This window comes from Capricornis sumatraensis, chromosome 7, assembly GCF_032405125.1.
Source record: "Capricornis sumatraensis isolate serow.1 chromosome 7, serow.2, whole genome shotgun sequence".
Lineage (NCBI taxonomy): Eukaryota > Metazoa > Chordata > Mammalia > Artiodactyla > Bovidae > Capricornis > Capricornis sumatraensis.
Genome location: NC_091075.1, coordinates 58203588 through 58227120, shown reverse-complemented (window position 1 = coordinate 58227120; position 23533 = coordinate 58203588). Strand labels below are relative to the sequence as shown.

Here is a 23533-nt window from a genome sequence, read left to right as displayed (position 1 = left end):
CTGAGAGGATCAGGGATTCAAAAGGATTAAAAATAAAATAAAATAAGTGCCTCACTATGTGAATCCATTTTATCCAAAGCTGGTATGTTATTGTTCTAAAAAATAAAGTACTTAGAATTCTAAATTTTGGGGAAAATGTAACTGAGCATCGACTTTTATTTGCCAGTAATCTTACCTTTTACCATCTTTTACTGTAAACATGCAAGGAAAGTATTTTTGTTCTTTTAAAGCCATAAAGAACATTTTGAGGGTACTGAGTGATAGGTCAGCAGCAAAAAGTTAAAAGTTAAAAATGTGAACTCATAACCTGAGCCAGAGGAAGCTGGAGCTTTCATCATGCTAAAAAGGATAGCAGTGTCTCTGCTCTGAAAATGAGGAGCTATGAGCTATCTATGTGGATAGAACAGAGGAACCTACTGGGCTGTTCAGAAGTCACTGTGTATGTAAAACCAAGATGACAGAGAAATCCGCTTCTGCCTCAGGAGCTTTCAATTCCAGATAACAAAGGAAACCACCTTATGAGACTAAGGTTGCTCTATTAATTTCAGCAAAAGATTCAAGCACCCTGGCTTCCTGAAAGATCTAGAGTTGCCAGATGCATGGAAAGGGGCAAAAGATATGAGAGGAAATACGATGTAGTGAGAAAAGTGGCAGACGAAAGGCAACAGAAGACGCAGCTTGTGTAAGGAATGGGGGAAGCGGAAGAGCCGGGGACAGCATGGGAGCACCGGGTCTTCGCACAGCCTCTGCCCTGGGAGATCATGCGAGTCGAGCCAAGTCATCTAAACTCTTGCTCAAATCTCAAATTGGTGAAACAGAGATGATGGCTTCTACCTCTGAAGTATGCTCTGAGGCTAGATTAAGGTGATGTCTGTAAAGGATGTCACCTACACTGAGAATTCAACAAATGGAGGAGCAGACTCACAAGCCAAGTGCAACGTACGGCTACTTTTCAGAACTTGTGTTTTGAACAAATTCATAGTAAAAGGAGGAACGTGAGTCAGTAGGTAAATATAGAACATGGCTTGGGTAGTAGATACTATTAGTAATAACTACTAATTCTATTGGGTTTTGCCATTGTTTGTTAAAAAATCCTTACCCTTAGAGAAACATACAGAATTATTTCCAAGTAAAGTGATGGAATAACTGTGACTTGCTTTAAAATACTCAAATAAACAAATAAAAATTCCCTGTTAGATGAAACAAGAAGGGCAAAAAAAAAAAAGTAATGAGTCCATGTAGTTTCATTGTAGTTCCTCTATTTTTGTGTGTTTCTGAAAATTTCCACACACTCACACCTTTAAATATATACACATACATACGGATTAAAAGACACAAGCATCAGTCAGTAAATATCCTGTTATTGTTTTCATCACAGTTATTATTTTTACTGCACAGTGTAGAACTTCCTCAAGGCTTGGCCCACACAATGAAAGGAAGGGCTTCTACATAGAAAGATCTAAAGATCCTAATAAACCCACAGAGAAGTAAGATTACTGTGGAAAGAAAGTTAAAACTGAGTTTAGAGCTAAAAGAACTGACCCAGAGTGGTCTCACTTGGAGGTAATCTAGAAATTAAGATCTTAGGAAATGAAATCAGACTGTTACCAATCCTAGAAATGTCCATTTTGTTTTGCTCAGATCTCTCTTAGTTTTAAAACTGTACACTTTTTACTGCAGCCAAACTTTTGTTTCTTCATTATTTTTTTAAAATTACTTCTTAGAAAATGACTCTATTTAAGGCTTCAATTTGATTATGACTTTCTCAAAAGGAAGGAATTGATTATCTCTCAACCTTTGAAGGAGTCCATCACAAAAGAAGACAACCTGAGGACCCAGGAAACCAGATAGACCAATCCAAAAAACCCTAAATGATCGAAAGAGCTGGCAACAGGGAGAAGGAAGGAGTCTTAGGGATGACTGCAGGCATAAAGTAAAGTAAGGTCCTGGATAACTCAGGAAATATAGATAGCACCATGCACTCAATGGACATGAATTTGAACAAACTTCAGAAGGGCGTGGAGGACAGAGGAGCCTGGTATGCTGCAGTCCATGGGGTCGCAAAGTATCGGACACAACTTAGCAACTGAACAATAAAATGGAGGACACATGGAATCAGTAAAGGAAAGTCATCAAGAGCAGTCTGGAATAGATAAACCTAATATATAAATTAGTATCTCCAGATTCATATTTTTACCTACCGAAGGGTGAGGCAGTAGACGTAACGTGGGGTTGCGGTGAAGATTAGACTTAATGCACATAGAACACTTCAAATATAGCTGGAATTTACCAAGTACTGTATCAGTGTTAACTATTGTGAATATGCTTAAACCTTGCTCACTATTCCAAGCAGTTCTGGCCAAAGCAGATGCTTTTGATGCATAGATGCAGTTACGTGGGAGACCATATTGATTTTAAAAAGCGACTCAACAAATCAAAGATACACAGCACTATTAGAACTTTTATAAGCTTTCACCTTGTCTCTTCATTGTTTCACTTTTAAATTATAATCCCAAGTTTTTGTCAGGCACAAATATCTGTCATAGTTCCTGTTCAACTCTGAACAAGATTCTCTGGAATATTCTAACAGATTTTTTTTTTTTTAAATTTCCTGGCTTGTTTTTTTTCCTGCTTCTAGATAGGAATAACCTTTCTAACAGAAAGGGTGATGATATGAATGTGCTGGGAAAGGCCTGGATAGCTACAAACATCTTCCTCCCATCTGTGGCCAGTGTGTGAAATCCCCACATTAGTCATTCCTTTGTAGGCACGAAAGGCTTCTGCTAAATGTAGCTGTTAGCTGGGAAAGGAAGCACGTAAAGCTTTGGTCAGCTATTAAGACTCCACCTTTAATTGTTTTATCAATTTCTCCAGCATGCATTCATTTATCCTTTGATAGTGCAACAAAACATTATTGAATGTGTGTTAGAGATGGGATTAAAGAATTGAATGAGCTATTCGCCCAACTCTGAGGAGCTCTAACACAAAAGGAGTCCCTGGGTAGAGGGGTTGTGAATGCCATCATTGGAATCAGACAAATTTGGATTCTCAAAACTCTCTATATCTCACGTTCTTCAACCACTGACTGTTTCAGTAAATGGTTTAATAATGTGTAAGTGCTTTACCAAGTTGCTATCCAAGAATAACAAATATTAGCTATATTATCATTACTTTTATTATTATATAAATTAATAACAAACCAGAAGTTAGTAGATATTCAAAGTTCTTTGGTTCTAGCTACTGTGTAGTACCTTATCTGCCTGGGAAATTTAAGAGCGTCTTCTAAAGAGATGATAATAGAGCTAAGCGTGGAGTCAGTGCTCACACGGACAACTTTGGGAAGAACCATGAGGCAATTAAGACAGTAATGTGTGAAAAAGTGAGAGCTTAAGTGGAAGTGGAGCAAAGATGTTTTCTGGGTAAATGTAATATGAAGGGTTGCAAGGGTAAGTTATGGGTGTTTGAGAAGGGTCTTATATATGGGTAAGTGGCTTGGACTTTGATCAATAGATATAAAGTACCAATTGAGATGTTTTAAGAGAAAAGATAAAATCATATTTATTTTTGAGAAAAACTACCTATCACTCATGTAGCCTAGAAGTATTGATAGAAAAAGGGACTAGTGATAGGGCTTCAAGGAGAAAGTTGCAGTGATCTACTGGATGAGACATTGGAGAGAATGGAGATGAAATGGAAGTTTGAACACACCCCCAAACTAAAATCAATGAAACATGAGGTTGTGTCAAAGGACAGCCACTCAATCCAGTGTCCTGAGAGCCACCTAGAAGAGCCCACTCCACACCTCTGTCCATCTCCCAGTGTCACCTGCCTCCCATCCCCACACGTATTCACTCCATCACCACGTCCGGTTGCTCCAGCCCTGCTCTCCACATGCCATCCTCGCTGCCATGGTCTGAACATCAGGCTACCACCATCTAGTCCAAAGACTGCCTCATTATATTTCTATTTTACTGTAGCTGAAACTCATCTCTTTCTAATATATACCTATAGGCTGTCACAGTGATAAGCTAACAAAATTTGATCACATCACCCTCCTGGTTAAAATTTTCCGATCACTAGCCACTACTTATAGGACAAAAGATAAGCTCAGTGATGACTAGTTAGATACCTACTTCCCTATCCTCAGTATGGCCAGACTCATTCCAAGAATCCAGTGGCTAAGAGATTTTGCTGTTTACTCATATCCTAAGGATGTATGGTTTGAATTTCTCCCTTCTACATGATTTCTCTATGATGAAATCAATTACATTCTTTTGACAAATTTTGACAGAAAGGTTCCCCCATAACAATTTCACAGAGACATCTGGATGAACTAAATAAGGCATTCAGATCCCTCTATGATCTTTCCCTAGCTTATTTCCAATATGATTTTTCCAAATCTTTAACTCAAGCCATGCTGTTCTGTTCATTGTCTTTTCTTGAAACACACATTGTGCTTTGATACTTGTAAGTTTCAGCCGATGCCATCCCTCTCACGTGGAACACACTGCCTCTTTCTCTCTTCCTGTCCAGAACCTAAACATTCTCTACATCTGTCTTGCTCTGTGAAATGTCCCCAAGTCACCTCAGTCTACTGGAAATTCTCTGAAATGTCCTAGCACTTAGCATCTCACTCACTTATTTGCAACTTATCATCACTTCCTGTCTTAGGATATTACTGTATTATTGTATTCAATTATTATTTATATTTTACATTGTTTTAGAACTTTTAAAGTGTTTATGCTTTATTTCCTTCACTGGACCATAATTTCCTTGAAAGTTAGGACTTACCTGTATTCATTTTTTAAGCCCTTTATTTTATATGTGTATGTGTGTGTGCGCGCACTAAGTTGCTTCAGTCATGTCTGACTCTTTGCCACTCTATGGACTGTAGCCCGCCAGGCTCTTCTGTGAATGGGATTCTCCAGGCAAGAATACCGGAGTGGGTTGCCATGTCCTCCTCCAGAGGATCTTCCTGAACTATGGATTGAACCCATACCTCCTGTGACTCCTGCATTTCAGACGGAATCTTTACTGCTGAGCCACAGTAAAGAGTTCAGGACCTAGTAAATTGTTTGAATTAATGAACATCATTTTTTACTTATTAAATGTTATAATCTTAACAGAATAAATTGAAATATAGCGATTAACCTATTTTTATTGCATTTTTCCAGACAGGCAGGAATGTATGTGCTTCCTTCATGAAAGAATCATTAAAAACTATATGGCCAAACACTGTGCAATACTTGGTTTAGTTGTACTGCCCACTGAGCAGAGAAAACCTTGCCTTTTAAGGACAGAGGGTTAAGGAGGAAGGAGAATGGGAGACAAATAAAGGGGAAGAGCAAAGGGAAGAGATAGGAGAGATGAGGCGAAGAGAGGAGAGGGACAAGGAAAGGGAGGGGAAGACAAGTGGAAGGAGAAGGAAAAGAGAAGGCAGTTATTCTCTTCTGATTAAACTGGTGGGCAAAGCACTTCCCAAAACATATAGGATCCTATTGTTGACTAAACCAGTTTTGCTCATTCTCTCCCTTTGGTGTGTCATGTATGATATAAAGTCCATTTTACACTGGGCAAAATTGTCTTTGAAGGTCATTCTGATGGCTTAGAGGAAGGTTAGGCTACAGGCTGGGAAGGCATGTTTAGGCAGCACCTAGGATGCCAGCACTGAAACACTGGGAAGAGTGAGAAGGCTTTTAAAACTTTCAGAGGATAAAGACATTGACATGATGTGTCTACTTACCAAGATTCTAGTGCCTTTTTTCTATAATTGGTAGGGGTGGAATATGAAGCAATACAGTATTGTAATTAGTATGGAAAACATGAGACTAAGTTATCAAAAAATGTTAAATTACTATTTTAAATTTACCATTCCCCCCAACACACACAACTCTGATTTCTCTCACAGGTTTTTTTTTTTTTTAATTCTTTTTTCTAACCTGCTTTCTTACCAATAGCATTAAAAGTTCCATTTCATTGTTGAAATGTAATATAATTTTATAAATTGTTAGAACTGAAAAGTCTGGATAGAACTGTAGTACCTGTGAATATAAACATTTTCAATAGTGGAAACATCTCATTTATTTAATCAGGGTCATTTTTTAGTAGTCATATTGTTGGGGGAAAAAAAAAATAATCACACAGCAAAGAAAGTTATGACCCAGCAATCCCACTGCTGGGCATACACACTGAGGAAACCAGAATTGAAAGAGACACATGTACCCCAATGTTCATTGCAGCACTGTTTATAATAGCCAGGACATGGAAACAACCTAGATATCCATCAGCAGATGAATGAATAAGAAAGCTGTGGTACATATACACAATGGAGTATTACTCAGCCATTAAAAAGAATACATTTGAATCAGTTCTAATGAGGTGGATGAAACTGGAGTCTATTATACAGAGTGAAGTAAGCCAGAAAGAAAAACACCAATACAGTATACTAACGCATATATATGGAATTTAGAAAGATGGTAACGATAACCCTTATGTGAGACAGCAAAAGAGATACAGATGTATAGAACGGACTTTTGGACTCTGTGGGAGAGGGAGAGGGTGGGATGATTTGGGAGAATGGCATTGAAACATGTATACTATCATGTAAGAAACGAATCGCCAGTCTATGTTCGATGCAGGATACAGGATGCTTGGGGCTGGCGCACGGGGATGATCCAGAGAGATGATATGGGGTGGGAGGTGGGAGGGAGGTCAAGATTGGGAACTCATGTACACCCGTGGCTGATTCATGTCAGTGTATGGCAAAACCAACACAGTATTGTAAAGCAAAATAAAGTAAAAATTAAAATTAAAAAAAAAAGAAAGTCAGCCCTTGCAGGGCAGGGAGATGCTAATGAAAGTCCTAAATGGTAAGAAAGTGGTGATTCTGAAGAACTGAATGTTGCACCAGCCTCTGCATGCTTCCTCCCTTTGACACAGCAAGTTATTTTATGTGGTGAGAAAGTAAGGGTTGATGCAATACCATTATTTACTAGAAATCACATGTCAGGAGTTCATTTTAAAAAAATTAAAAAAAGAGGAAGTTCAGGCTAAGCAAAACTTGGGTCAACGGCTGGCTTACGTAAATATGAAGGTTAGGTATGACTGCACCCTTGAATACAGTCCTGCAGAAGCAGCCACCTGGAGCCTTTCTCTCCTTCAAAGCAAAGCCTCTGAGCAGAAAGGAAGAGTCACCACTCAAAGGCAGCCACAACTCAAGCTGGTGCAAATAACGGAACTGCACAGATAGCCACCTACGTGACGTGATTTCAGAAGCACATACACACACTACTTCCTGCCACCTAAAAGCCTTTGACACTTCTTTGAAACTTGCCTGGTTTCCACCAAAGCACGAATAGACATCATGTGAACTGAATTGGCTTGAGTATTTTGTAAAAGGAGGAAGTTTGAAGCACATCTTAAGAAAAACTTGGAAATAAATCACCTTTTTCAGCCATACATTTTCACATATATATTGATCATGTAACCATTTTCAGAAGATCATATTGAAATGCCAACTATCATTAGGACCCTCTTTAACTTTCAGACCTCAGGCCCTTTCTCTGTCCCTCACGTGTGCATTCACTGTAGTATTCTTCCTTCCAGTCCTTGGTGAGAAGCTCATGACCACTGCCGTTTTGTTACCTGCTGTTTGTCACCCTGGGTGCACTCCTGATCACACAGACTTCTTGTCATTGTGACTCTTCAGCCCAAAAGACACCTCCACAGTGAGGCCCTTACTGGCCATCTCATCCATAAGCAGCCACTGCCAATTCTGTCAACCCTCTGATGCTAATTTGGTTTTCTTCTTGTTGCTTCTTACTTTCTTCTTTACACTTCTGGTATTTTAAATGCAAGCTCTATTTATGAATTCACCCTTGCAACAAACATTTCTTGAGGACTTAACATATGCCAGATACTATCCTATAATAGTTCCTTGTGATTCATCAGTGAACAAAACAGATAAAGACATCTGCCCTCAAGGACCTTATGTCCTGGCTGTGGAGTGGAGGTGCTCCTACGATAAACATAATACATGAGGAAATAGATGTTTGAAGGTAGCAGTGCTTTAGAGGAAAGAAAAATATCAGGGCAATTTCAGAAGGATCAGGAGTGTCAGGTTGTATGGGTAGGAACTGACTGCAATAAGAAATAGAATCAAGGTGGGCCTCAGAGAAGCTGAAATTTGATCAAACTGAAGGAGGAGACAAAGGTGTTAGGCGTGTAGGTATCTAATGGTTGGAAGAGTATTCCAGGCAGGGGGAACCACTAATACAAAGACCTAAAGCCTATGCATTATCAGCAAGTTCCAAAAATAGTCAGAGAGCCGTTGTGACAATAATTAAGTAAGTAAAGAGGAAGCAAAAGTCTTAGTGTCAAGGGGGCAAGTTCATATAGAATCTTTTACTCTGAGTGAAACCGAAAGTCACTGTAGTGTTTCGGGCAGAGGCAGGAGGTGATCTGACTGATGGTTTAAAGGCTACTCTACACTCTGATTTGAGAGTAGTCTGTAGAGATACAAGGGAAGAATGAGACCATATATACTGGAACACCACAGTATGCATGGCCCTAGGAGACAAAAGATGTGTGTTAGATGAATTAAAATATGAATGAATGGAATATGGAGGCTGAAGAATAAGATAAACAGAGATACTTAAAAGCATGAAGTAATGGGTGATATATTCACATTGTTGGAAAACAGAGGTAGAACATTAAGGTCATACCTTATAATTATTTGTATGCCAATGTGTGTGTGTTTATATCTATATACATAGATATGAATATTTACCACTTACCTTCTCTGTGGAAAACACTTTGAATTTTGACAGATGTTTTCACCTAATTTATGCCACATCTATAAATGTATGTGTATTGTAGTATGCATTAATGCCAAGCTCTATATAATGCGGCTACTTCCATTTCCTGAAAAATAGCACATCCTAGTACTGTCTAGCTGAGACGGAATTTTTTTAAATTCTGAACTTTATGGAAGAAGTCTGTTCTCACAGAAACAGAGGTCACGGTTTCAATTCCCATTTATATATGTTAGTTTTAAATGAGGGAAATAATTTTCCAGCCACAGATTCTTTCTCAATGCCAAGAAACTTACTTGTAAAGAGATAGTTTGCGTGGATGCTCAGTTGCGTCTGACTGTTTGCAATCCTATGGTCTGTAGCCTGCCAGGCTACACTGTGAGAAAAGGTCAAAAGAGTGAGTCTGGAAATCCCTGTACAGATCTATCTCAGAGGGAAAAAAAAGACAGATGGCATACTTGCTATACGTTTAATGTAAGAAAGGCAGTGGACATTTAAAATGTATTTTTTAACATGACAATATAGTCTCAAGATGATTAATTTCAAGGTTAGACAATTTTAGGATTGGAAAAATTATCTCATTTATCTAATTATTTAGTTACTAAGTTGTGTCTGACCCTTTCGCGACCCCATGAGCTGTAGCCTGCCAATCTCTTCTGTCCATGGGATTTCCCAGGCAAGAATACTGGAGTGGGTTGCCATTTCCTTCTCCAGGTAAATAATTATCAAATGTGTACTATAAACATGGCACTGACAAGCCAAAGTTGAGCAGAGTAGTAGACGCATCTGCATGGTTGATTATACTCATTCCCAACCAAGGTACCATCACTCTTAAGGACAGAAAATTTGTTGTTAGGTAAGACAAAAAACCTTAAACTTTTAATGTATAATATATATATATATATACACACACACACACACACACACACATACAATACATAAACAGTTATACAGTCTGAAGATCCCTTAGGAAGAGAAAAGAGATGGAGAAACACTTGTCTATTGGAAAGCAAGTAATTATAATAAAATATAATAACTCCAGTGATAGGTAAATCATATAATGTTTTGGAAACACATGCCAGGAGCAGCTAACTTGGTAGAGAAGGAGGTAAGGGAAGGCTTCCAGAGAGAAGTCACACTTCAGCAGAGCTATAAGGGATGGCAAGTAGGAATTGCTCAGGCAAACAGGTGAAGAAGTTGTTCTAGAATCAAAGCAAAGGAAGAGCTCATGCAAAAAATCTGGACAATCTCTAAACAGACTTTCATTGAGAAAAATCCTATATAAACCTCTTAATTTTCTAGCTTGGCTAATTTGACTAAGTAATTCATGAAGTTGGCGACAGAGAAATCACTGCAAACTGAAAGCTGAATTTGGGTCACATTTTGTACCTCAAGTTGTCCTCTCTCACATAAGAGCCTTTCTTTCCATTTTCTGTCATCATCGCAGTGAAACTCTGGCCAAATCCTGTCAGAGAATTCCAACAGCCTCCGTTACTTGTCTCCCTCTTTGTTACCCAATAGCATTAGAAAAACATAATGATCATAGGAAGTAAAGTGCTAAATCAAAGTGTCTGATGAATCCTTTCTCTGCTCTCAAATCCTCAATATTGATCCAAATTAACCCCTTGGCCTACCTGCCAAGTGTTTGAACACAGCCTATAAATCACTGATATGCGAGTACTCAAGTATTCCATTAAGTCAGTAATTCCTAAACTTTAGTAGAAGCTAAGGGACTCTGTAGACTTCCCCTCATTCAACCAGTCACAAATATTTAGAGTGCCTACAGTGTGACAAATGTGGAAAATTTGGAAAACTCAGCAGTGGCCACAGGACTGGAAAAGGTCAGTTTTCATTCCAATCCCAAAGAAAGGCAATGCCAAAGAATGTTCAAACTACTGCACAATTGCACTCATCTCACATGCTAGTAAAGTAATGCTCAAAATTCTCCAAGCCAGGCTTCAGCAATACGTGAACCGCGAACTTCCTGATGTTCAAGCTGGTTTTGGAAAAGGCAGAGGAATCAGAGATCAAAATGCCAACATCTGCTGGATCATGGAAAAAGCAAGAGAGTTCCAGAAAAACATCTATTTCTGCTTTATTGTCTATGCCAAAGCCTTTGACTGTGTGGATCACAATAAACTATGGAAAATTCTGAGAGAGATGGGAATACCAGACCACCTGACCTGCCTCTTGAGAAATCTGTATGCAGGTCAGGAAGCAACAGTTAGAACTGGACGTGGAACAACAGACTGGTTCCAAATAGAAAAAGGAGTACGTCAAGGCTGTATATTGTCACCCTGCTTATTTAACTTCTATGCAGAGTACATCATGAGAAAGGCTGGACTGGAAGAATCATAAGCTGGAATCAAGACTGCTGGGAGAAATATCAATAACCTCAGATATGTAGATGACACCACCCTTAGGGCAGAAAGTGAAGAGGAATTAAAAAGCCTCTTGATGAAAGTGAAAGAGGAGAGTGAAAAAGTTGGCTTAGCTCAACATTCAGAAAACGAAGATCATGGCATCTGGTCCCATCACTTCATGGGAAATAGATGGGGAAACAGTGGAAACAGTGTCGGACTTAATTTTGGGGGCTCCAAAATCACTGCAGATGGTGATTGCAGCCATGAAATTAAAAGACGCTTACTCCTTGGAAGAAAAGTTATGAGCAACCTAGATAGCATATTCAAAAGCAGAGACATTGCTTTGCCAACAAAGGTCCATCTGGTCAAGGCTATTGTTTTTCCAGTGGTCATGTATGGATGTGAGAGTTGGACTGTGAAGAAAGCTGAGTGCCGAAGAATTGATGCTTTTGAAGTATGGTGTTGGAGAAGACTCTTGAGAGTCCCTTGGACTGCAAGGAGATCCAACCAGTCCATTCTGAAGGAGAGCAGCTCTGGGATTTCTTTGGAGGGAATGATGCTGAAGCTGAAGCTCCAGTACTTTGGACACCTCATGTGAAGAGTTGACTCATTGGAAAAGACTCTGATGCTGGGAGGGATTGGGGGCAAGAGGATAAAGGGACGACAGAGGATGAGATGGCTGGACAGCATCACTGACTAGATGAATGTGAGTCTGAGTGAACCCCGGGAGTTGGTGATGGACAGGGAGGCCTGGCGTGCTGCGATTCATGGGGTCACAAAGAGTCAGACACGACTGAGCGACTGAACTGAACTGAACTGAACAGTGTGACAGGTATTTTTCTAATGACTAAAGGTAGAGCCAGAACATGGACCTTGCTCTCTCAAGAAGCAATTGCAAGTAGAAATAAATAAATAAATCTAATGATTTCAATTAATGATAAGTGTTATGAAGTAAGTTTTAAAAGGTTCAGTAATTAAAGAGCACCTTGAGATAAGGAGATGGAAGAATATAGATAAGGAGGTGATATCTGAGCTAAGACCTAAACAAGAAGAATCAGCTATACCAGAGTACCTTACCTGCCTCCTGAGCAATCTGTATGCAGGTCAAGAAGCAACAGTTAAAATCTTAGATGAAACAACAGACTGGCTCCAAATCAAGAAAGGAGTACATAAAGGCTGTATATTGTCACCCTGCTTATTTAACTTATATGCCGAGTACATCATGAGAAATGCCAGGCTGGATGAAGTGCAAACTGAAATCAAGTTTGCCAGGAGAAATATCAGTAACCTCAGATATGCAGATGACACCACTCTTATGGTAGAAAGCAAAGAAGAACTAAAGAGCCTCTTGATGAAAGTGAAAGAGGAGAGTGAAAAGCTGGCTTAAAACTCAACATTCAGAAAACTAAGATCATGGCATCTGGTCTCATTACTTCATGGCAAATAGATGGGGAAATGATGGAAATGGTGAGAGACATTATTTTGGGGGGCTCCAAAATCACTGCAGAAGGTGAGTTCAGGCATGAAATTAAAAGACACTTGCCTCCTTGGAAGAAAAGCTATGACCAGCCTCAACAGCATATCAAAAAGCAGAGACACTACTTTGCCAACCGATGTCCATCTCATCAAGGCTATGTTTTTTCCAGTAGTCATGTTTGGGTGTGAGAGTTAGACTATAAAGAAAGCTGAGGGCTGAAGAACTGATTCTTCTGAAGTGTGGTGTTGGAGAAGACTCTTGAGTTCCCTGGACAGCAAGGAGATCCAACCAGTCCATCCTAAAGGAAATCAGTCCTGAATATTCATTGGAAGGACTGATGCTGAAGCTGAACTTCCAATAATTTGGCCACCTGATGCAAAGAACTGACTCATTGAAAAATATCCTGATGCTAGGAAAGATTGAAGGTGGAAGAAGAATGGGACGACAGAGGATGAGACAATTGGATGGCATCACTGACTTGATGGACATGAGTTTGAGTAAGCTCCGGGAGTTGGTGATAAACAGGGAAGGCTGACGTGCTGTAGTCCACGGGTTCTCCAAGAGTCAGACACAACTAAATGACTGAACTGAACTGAACTGAACTGACGTGACTATCAGAGGGAAGAGATCCCCAAACACAGGGAGAAGCAAGGGCAAGGACCCTAAATGGAAATGAAAACGCACAACCGATAGTGAATATACACCTCTCTAGCTATAAGTAAGTAAGTAAGTAAGTGAAGTTGCTCAGTCATGTCCAACTCTTTGCAACCCCGTGGACTGTAGCCTACCGGGCTTCTCCATCCATGGGATTCTCCAGGCAAGAATACTGGAGTGGGTTACCAAATCCTTCTCCAGGAGATCTCTCCGACCCAGGGATCGAACCCAGGTCTCCTGCATTGGAGGCAGACGCTTTAACCTCTGAGCCACCAGGAAAGATGCTATACCTTTCTTAAAATGTCATTTTCAGTATCATTGGTTTGCTACAGTCAGCTACCTTACTCATGCCTCTTAAGAACCTCAGGATGTCTCTCTGAAACCAGCAAGTAGAGTTAATGTCTCTGGGCCCCTGCAAATGGCTATTTTCAGTGCCAATGACCAGAATCTATGTCCTGTCACCTCTACACTAAAGCATGTTATACATCAAATTGTTTTACAACTTCCAGGGAGAACCTGAGTGTCCTAAAATCCATCTTGCATCCTTGAATAAAAATCCTTGTGTTACCTGCTCAAGAGGCAATAGTGGTCTGTGGTTGCCCATGTGTGAAGCAGATTTTCTGGGTCAGAAGCCCACTTCTGACACTTATTAGTTTTTGGTCCATGGACAACTTGCCTAAAATTTCTGTGCCTAAGTTTCCTATAAAATGATAATGCCTCATGTGATTTTTATGAGAATTTAATAATGCAATGAATGGAAAACACTTGAAAGATCTTTGGTACTTTATAAATTATTATAATGCTTATTATATGAATTCTGAATTCCTGCTGAACTATGTCTACAATCCCCAGTCAAATTCATTCCATTTCCTCAGCCTGACACAGGTTTTCTTCATTTCCAGTGGCCAAATTTCTACATATAAAGCTCAGATAAATTGCCATAACCACCTTGAAATTTGTCTCGAATTTAACTTTCAGGAAAACAATTTCCCTCCTCTGAATAACTATTAATACACTGTTTATATCATTAATCTAATTATTCACAATCTTACAAAGTAATTTTGTTCATGTTTTGCTACTCTGCTAGATTGTAAATAATTTAGAGCAATGATATCCTATAGAAATATACTTTAAAATATTCTACTTGAAATTTTTTTAATCAGGTGAGATGAGTTTTAGTAATACATTTTTAACTCCATATCCAAAAGATTATCATTTACAATGAAATCATTATAAACAAATTAATGAAATATTTTCTATTTTTGTACTAGGTCTTTGAAGTCCAGTGTGTATTTGACATTTATGGTACATCTCAGTTTGGACTAGCCATATTTCAAGTGTTCCATGGAAAGATGTGGATAGTGGCTACCATTCAGGACAATGCAGTTTTAAGGCTTGTATTATCCTATATAGCTCATTATTTATCATAATGCCTAACTTAGCACATATTCTATTTCAGAATTTCAATTAATATTTATCAAATTAATTACTTACTTTACTAATGTATTTAAAGTAAATACAAAATCTTGTCCCATAGAAAACATGTTTCTGCTATTCCTAACACAAGTAAAAATATAAAAACCATAAAAGTAAGAAAACTACTCAACTTTCTTTAAAGGATAAAAAATTTGTTCTTCCTCTGGAGTGAAATATTTTTCACTTCTCGTTAGAATATAGTTAAGTACAAGTCCTGGATCTCTAAAAGAAATAGTATGTATAGCAATAACATCATTGACTTTGTGCTTCACAAGCTGAGGGGAACAACTCAACCCTACTTTCCCAATACAAAGAAGAATTTTAGACAAAAGCAATTGACTCTTTTTTTTAATTGAAGTAAAATTGCTATGTTACATTATTTATGATTCAGGTGTGTATTACCATTTAATATTTGTAGATGCTGCAAAGTGCACAAAACCAAAAATCTAGTTATCAATCATCACCATGCAATTGACATTCTTCAATCATTTGCTCATTCCCCAAAACCCCCTCCCCTCTGATTGGTAATCACCAATCTGTTATCTATATCTATGAATTTATTTTTGTTTTGGTTTGTATAATCATTTGTTGTTGTTGTTTTTTAGACTCCACATATGAGTAAAATCATATGGTATTTGTCTTTCTTTTGTCCAACTTACATTACTTAGTCAATAATACAACTAAGTACCGTAAAGTCCAGCCATGTCATTACACATGGAATATTTCATTCTTTTAATCCCTGAGTAGTATTCCATTGCATATATATACCAGATCTTCCTCTTCCATTCATCTATTGATGGACAGTTAGGTTGTATCCATATCTTGGCTATTGTAAATAATACTGAAATGAGGATAGGGTACATATATCTTTTCAAATTAATATTTTTGTATACTTTGAGTAAATACCCAGAACTGGAATAGTTGAGTCATATAGTAATTTTTTCTTAATTTTTGAAGTATCTTCATGATGATTTTCACAGTGGCTGGACCAATTTAGATTTCCATCAATTTACATTCCCATCAACCCCAAAGTGTACAAATGTTCCCTTTTTTCCACATCCTCTTTAACATTTGTTATTTCTTGTCTTTTTGACAATAATCATTCTAGATGAGAAATTTGAGGTATATCTCTTTGCAGTGTTGAATCTCATTTCCCTAATAACTAGTGATTTTGAACATCTTTTCATATGCGTATCAACCATCTGCATATCTTCTTAGGTAAAAGTCTGGTTCCTGATCTTAGTGTAAATGCTTTCAGTTTTTCACCATTTAGTGTGGTGTTTGCTGTAGATTTGTCATGTATTACATTTATTATGTTGAGGTACCTTTGTTGATATTTTTTCATAAATGGATGTTGAATTCTGTCAAATTCTTTTTCTGCTTCTATTGAGATGATCATAGGATTCTTATCATTTATTTTGTTAACGTGGTATAACACATTGATTGATTTTCAGACCTTGAACTATTCTTGCATTCCTGGGATAAATCCCACTTGATTCTGCTGTATGAGTCTATTGTTGGATTCAGTGTGCTAATATTTTGATGAGGATTTTTACATCGACATTTATTAAGGATACTAGCCTGTACTTTTCTCTTTTTTGGTGGTATCCTCATTTTGTTTTGGTATCAGGGTAATATTGATTTCATGAAATGAGTTTAGGAGCATTCCCTCCTTTTCAACATTTTGGAAGAGTTTGAAGGATAGTATTAAATATTCTTTTAAATTTGGGGGAGAATTCACCCCTAATGCTTTCTGATCCTAGACTTTAGTTTGTTGAGAGATTTTTTAAATCACCATTTCAATATCCTTACAAGAAATCAATCTAATCAGATTTTCTTCATGATTAAGTATCTTCTATTCAGTATATTTATCCATGACTAAGTCATAGAAGATAGTTTGTTTCTAGGAATTTATCCACTTCTTGTAGGTTGCCTAGTTTGCTGGTCTATAATTGTTTATAGTAGTTTCTTATGATATTTTTTATTTTTATGGTGTCAATTGTAACTTTTTCTCTAGATGTTACATTTATAAATATATATGCACCCAGTAGAGGAGCACTAGAATAAAGAAAGCAAATATTAGGGCTGACCTAAAGGCAGAAATTGACAGCAATACTTGGGAGCTTGGAGTCATAGCCATTGGACTATCAGAAGTCCCGCTTGAATATTACACTTACATCAATGGATACATCATCCATATAGAAAAATAGTAAGCAAACATCAATTTTAAACAACACATTAAACCAAATGAACCTAATAGATTAGATATACATATATAGAAACAAAAAAAGAAACATTCCATCTAAAGCAGCAGAACACACATTTTTCTCAAGTGTACATGGGCCATTTCCACACACTTAGGTCACAAAACAAGTCTCCATAAATTTAAGGAAACTGAAATCCTGTCAAGCATCTTCTCTAAACAACAATGTCATGAAACTAAAAATCAATCATAAGAAAAAACAGAAAATCACCAAATTTGTGGAGATTGAACAATATGCTACTGAATAACCAATAACCAACTAGAAATTCAAAGACACAAGCACAAAATACATAGGCAAATAAAAACAGAAATGTAAACACAAAAATCTATGCTAAAGCAGTTCTAAGAAGAAAGTCATGATAATAAAACAGGCTTACTTCAGAAACAAGAAAAATCACAAATAAACAATCTAGTTTTATACCTAAAAAAAACTAGAAAAAGAAGACCAAAACTGCCCAAAGTTAACAGAAGAGATGAAATAATAAAGATTAGAATGGAAATAGGGGCTTCCCTGGTGGCTCAGATGGTAAATAATCTGCCTGCAATGCAGGAGACCCGGGTTCAGTTCTTGGGTTGGTACAATCCCCTGGAGAAGGGAATGGTTACCCACTCCAGTACTCTTGCCTGGAGAATTCCATGGACAGAAGAGCCTGGCAGGCTCCAGCCTATGGGATCCCACAGAGTTGGATACAACTGAGTGATTAATACTTTTCCTTTTTTCAGAGTGGAAATAAATGAAATAAAGTCTGAAAAGACAGTATAAAAGGTCAATGAAACTAAGAGTTAGTTCTTTGAAAAGATAAATAAAATTGAAAGAAAAACATTAACTAGATTAACCAAGGAAAAAAGAACCCAAGTAAAATCAGAAATGAAAGAGTAATTAAGTCTTCAGTGTGCAGGATTTGTTTATCCTGAATGTATTTCAAACAATTTTTCTGCTCACCACACGATTTTTCTAAGTGTTGTGTTCCAAATATTTTCAATGTTTTTATAATTGGTTTTTCTAGTTAATCAGATGCAGTTATAGAAAATGAATGACATTTTTCAGTAGTCATTAACAACATCCTGTCAGGATCAAACCAACTTGAACTGTTCCTAGAATAATGATGATATGAAAGAACTTTATATACTGATATGTATTCTATTATTCTTAAATTGGAGCTACTTACTCCTTCCCTGTCACCATTGTTCCTAGCTTTCCTTTTAACCATAAATATCCATATGTCTACAATATTGAATTTGTAGAGAATTATAGGAAATTAACAAAATATAGCAATTAGGGAGGTAAAATTACTCACCTTTGGTAATCTTAATGCTAATTTGCAAATTGGCAACTGATAATTGTTTTCATTAAATGTCAGAGATTCATCCAAGTTGTGGACTATCTTTTTTCTAGGTACTTTATAAACTACAATGGCACCCTTATAATGAGGGCAGCTATAGTTTCCAAATTCATCCACTTCTTTGATTTGGAGTTCCAGTCTAGGTTTCCTTTGTAAGTGAAAAATAAGCTTGTAGTCTTTCCCATAATCCTTCCCATTGCCTAAATAAAAGTAAAATGTATTTGTTACTATTAATACACATCACATTTCTAACTTAATTTTTAAAAATTCAAATAATCATGTTTTAAATTTATCTGTTGTGTGTAAATACTTCTTGAACCTAGCAAAGCGGCACTAGACTGAGATTGTGTACATGCTAAAGGAATTCTCATCTATACTTGAACTATGTTCTCTCTGGCTGCTTCTAGATCTCATATCCTTGGTTCTTTTCTTTTTTTACGCATTTGTGGGAATCATCGTTGATCTGATTTTCACTTTCTGTTACATTTTGCGACAAGAAACCATTGGAAATATTTAGCTGTTTCTCTACTTAGAAAATTGTTTTCACTTCTTAACAATGACATTTTTTCCTTTCACTTAACTATCCATATCACATTGCACACTATCATGACCTCACAATAGACATTCTAGAAATATATTCTCCTATATGGTAGCAACATGTAGCTTTTAAAATTAAAGTTGAAACTAAGATTAAAAATTCAATTCCTTAGGCATTCTAAGTGAAATAGCCACATTTCAAATGTTCAATAACCACATCTGTCTGTAGCTACCTTATTGGAGAGTACATATATAAAACATATTCACCATGGCAGAAATACAGTGCTGTTCTAGAACTTTCAAATGTAATAGTTTCTAGATTTAATAGTTACTGAAATTTCTATTAAAACCTAGTGAATCCCTCCCCCATACAAGGATATGTAAAAGTCTTCTCAACGATCCACTGAAAATAATGGAACTTTAGTGAATATAGCATTTCACTCACGGGGGTTTTACTGTGACTATCAGGCTATTATTTCACCTTCTCACTGCAATAGTAAAACAGACACTGTCACACCCCCTAAGGCAGGTGTGCATCACCCTTCACAAATTTAAAAGTAAGCAATGAAGTCACAGTTATAGTATGTTTCTGACATAAAGATCTAGATCCAAGTTCAGCTTCTAGTATTTATTTACATGGTAATATTTGTCCAGTTCTTTCACATCTGAACATCTTAGAGCTTTCACTTCCTTAACCTTTAAAACAAGAGACTCAAAACTTACCTCCTAGGATTGTTCTGGGAATGAAATGAGATACTGTGTGGATAGAATGATTAGCAAAGGGTGTGGCCCATAATAAGAGCTCAGTAAACAAAAGCAAGACAGCAAATGAGAAGAAACAGACGGGATTCTTACATTGTTTTGAATTTGTATTTACGACAAAAACAACCCACTTAAATTTCTTAAAGAAATGTCAGTATGAAGCTTTTATATCAGCAGCAACTTCCTGCTGCTCTGAGAGGCCTGAAAGTTGACTTCTCCAAGATCTCTCTCTCTATCTACCTATCTCTATCTTCCTCGCTATCTCTCTGACTGGAAACTTCCAATCTTCCCAATGAAATAAGAGTTGAGAGATGTAGGTGACATCAATACTTTTCTCATTGTTGTGGCTGCTAGAGGTCATTTTGGTGGCTTTCTAAAGCACAGTTAAATCTCGAATTAGAATAACTCCAGGTTATGGAAAGTATAGCAGTATGTTCCTTTGCACAAGTCTGTGTTTTAGGGGCAACCTGGTTCCTTGAACAAAACAAATTCCTAAGACATTCTAAGATAAGCATGACTAGACAGATTTGCCTTGAAAGAATCACTCTGGTTAAAAAAAAAAAAGTGGGGGTAGTGGGGAGGAAAATTATTTGGAGTCACTGAAACTGAAATACCATCTTGAAAATAATAAATTAGAGTTTCTGGATCACTGGGGGAGCACCTAACAAACTCCTACTTCCATCCCTCTAGAGTACTAGCAAGAAAAATGTTGCTACTTTTGTCCCAGCAGAATATAATTTACTAAATTTCTCCTTCCATCTCATGAATGGTGCTCCCTGCCAGGTACACACTTACTCATAAGGAATAATTTACATGCATACATTGTATAAAGATTGAGGATGAGAAATAGCCACATTTCTATTTTGACCTAAACCTTATCGACCTTTTATTGCCAGTTAATTAAAAAAAAACTAAAGATCTAAAATGTAAATCTCTAAGAATCACATTTACTTATGAAATAAGGATAAAATTATTGAGCATTTACTAGTAATAAATAACATTGCCTTATTGTTCTATACAGAAAACATTATGTAGCTTTTTAAAGTTGGAATTTCACTGTCACTAAGATATACTACACTATATGTGGAAGACCCTTTGTCACAGTTTAAAAAAAAAAAAAAACAGAACCTAAAGAGGATGAGTAGCACAGAAAATTGCACCATTTTATCTTTTTTCTCCCACTCTGTCATATTTAGAGAAGTAAAATCAAAAGTCATTCATTACATACCGAAATTATAAAAGCAATCAGTTGACATTTTGAGAACTTTTCTCCTTCTGCATATTATGTATACAGTTCCTAGTAGGAATAGTAGGATAGTAACTATACAGTAAAAATTTGTCATAGAAAGAAGAACAAGATTTATTTATATTTTGTAAGTTGCTAGATATTTCTTATAGCAATATATTTTCTCAATAGTGGGTTTTGGAGTATTTTTCACTGAAAACATAGGAAGTACAAAAGTAGTAATACGTGCTTTTGCTTAGAAAGGTAAGATGAGGAAGTAACAGGCTAGGGACACAGAGAGCCAGAAGACTGAAAACCACTGGCTAGGGATATTTCTGTGTCCTAACACGTCTCTACTAGTTACAGGTACTTTCACTGTAAGCATATTTGCTATAGACATCTTTCTCAGAGCCTTTTTCCACAAACATTTTTGCCATATAACTCTCAGGCCATAGTGCTTCCCTGGTAGCTCAGCTGGTAAAGTATCCACCTGCAATGAAGGAGCTGCTGCTGTTACTGCTGCTAAGTCGCTTCAGTCATGTCCAACTCTGTACGACCCCATAGACAGCAGCCCACCAGGCTCCCCTATCCCTGGGATTCTCCAGGCAAGAACACAATGAAGGAGAGCCTGGTTCAATTCCTGGGTCAGGAAGTTCCCCTGGAGAAGGGATAGGCTACCCACTCCAGTATTCTTGGGCTTCCCTGGTGGCTCAGATGGTAAAGAGTCCACCTGCAATGCAGGAGACCTGGGTTCAATCCCTGGATTTCATGGGCTACAGTCCAAGGGGTCATGAAGGGTCAGACACGACTGAGTGACTAAGTAAAGCACGGCACATGTAATATCACAGATTTAGTGATCAGGCCACAAGACAATTTTGCTCTAAGAGATAAAATACCTGGTTAATAGGTTCATTTGACATATACAACCAAAAAATCATGACAGATGACAATGATTTACCCCATGAATTGTTATTGTTGTTGTTTTTTCTTTGAAACACTACATTGGGGTAGAAAGAGGCTGAGACCACGGGCCTGACAGACCCAGAGTTGAACACATATTTCTTTGTGGCTTATCTGGTAAAGAATCTGCCTGAAATGTGGGAGGCCTGGGTTAGGAAGATCCCCTGGAGAAGGAAAACACTACCCGCTCCAGTATTCTGGCCTAGAGAATTCCATGGACTATACATGGGGTCACAAAGAGTCAAACATGACTGAGTGACTTTCACTTTCACTTTTCCCATAGAACTTTGGAACATATATCAATGGACATGTGACAATATGCAAAGGACAGACAGTATAGAAGATTTTTGCAGTCCACCACAAAGCTCAGTTACAAATATGCATCCCAGTATTTGGAAACTGATACATCTCGCAGTGATGGATGAAGTTTTAGTGAATAAAAAAATAAAAACAATGCCAAATAAATAAACAAGTAAAAAATATATAAAAAAAACAATGAACAAATACCTAGAGACAAGTGCTTAGGTACAACTCACAAAATAAAATCAGTTATCTGTGCAGCATTGGCATGGAACGACACACATTTTAATTGTATTTAAATATTTTATATTTTACAATAAAGTCTTTATAATTTTGTTAATCATTTCTCATGATTCATTAGGTGGTTTTGTTGTTGTTCAATCACTAAATCAAGTCCAACTCTTTGCAACCCAACGGACTGCAGCATGCCAGGTTTCCCTGTCCTTCACTATCTCCCAGAATTTGCTCAAACCCAAGTCCAGTGTGTCAGTGATGGCCATCCAACTGTTTCATCCTCTGTCACCCTCTTCTCCTGCCCTCAGTCTTGCCCAGGATCAGGGCCTTTTCCAATGAGCCGGCCCTTCACATCAGGTGGCCACATGCAATCTTCAGCTTTAGCATCAGTTCTTCCAATGAATATTCAGAATTGATTTCCTTTAGGATCAACTGGTTTGATCTCCTTGCTGTACAAGGGAATTTCAAGAGTCTTCTCCAGCGCCACAGATTGGAAGCATCAATTCTTTGGCACTCAGCCTTCTTTATGATCCAATTCTCACATCCATACATGAGTACTGGAAAAATCATAGCTTTTGTCAGCAAATTGATATCTCTGCTTTTTAACTTGCTTAATAGGTTTTTCATAGCTTTCCTTCCAAGGAGAAAGCGTCTTTTAACTTCATGACTGCAGTCACTATCTGCAGTGATTTTGGAGCCCAAGAAAATAAAGTCTGTCACTGTCTCCACTTTATCCTATTTGCCATGAAGTGATGGGACTGGATTCCATGAGCTTTGTTTTTTGAATGTTGAATTTAAGCCAGCTTTTTCACTCTCTTTCACTTTCATCAAGAAGCTCTTTAGTTCCTCTTTTTTTTTTTTTTTTTTCTGCCTTTAGAGTGGTATCATCTGCATGTATAAAGTTGTTGATATTTCTCCCAGCAATCTTGATTCCTTCTTGTGATTCATCCAGCCCAGCATTTCACATGATGTACTCTGCATATAAGTTAAATAAGCAGGGTGACAATATACAGCCTTGATGTACTCCTTTCCCAATTTGGAACCAGTCCATTGTTCCATGTCCGGTTCTAACTTGCTTCTTGACCTGCATACAGGTTTCTCAGGAGGCAAGCAAGGTGATCTGGTT

At 37.5% G+C, this 23533-nt stretch overlaps 1 protein-coding gene across 1 annotated transcript in view; it reads right to left on the bottom strand.

Moving 5' to 3' along the window:
• The window catches only part of DTHD1 (death domain containing 1), an 86749-nt gene that overhangs the window by 25780 nt on the left and 37436 nt on the right, over nucleotides 1–23533 (bottom strand). The window contains exon 8 of the mRNA XM_068974941.1: nucleotides 18345–18589. Within this exon, the coding sequence (XP_068831042.1) occupies nucleotides 18345–18589 (245 nt within the window). The remainder of the gene's footprint in view (nucleotides 1–18344; nucleotides 18590–23533) is intronic.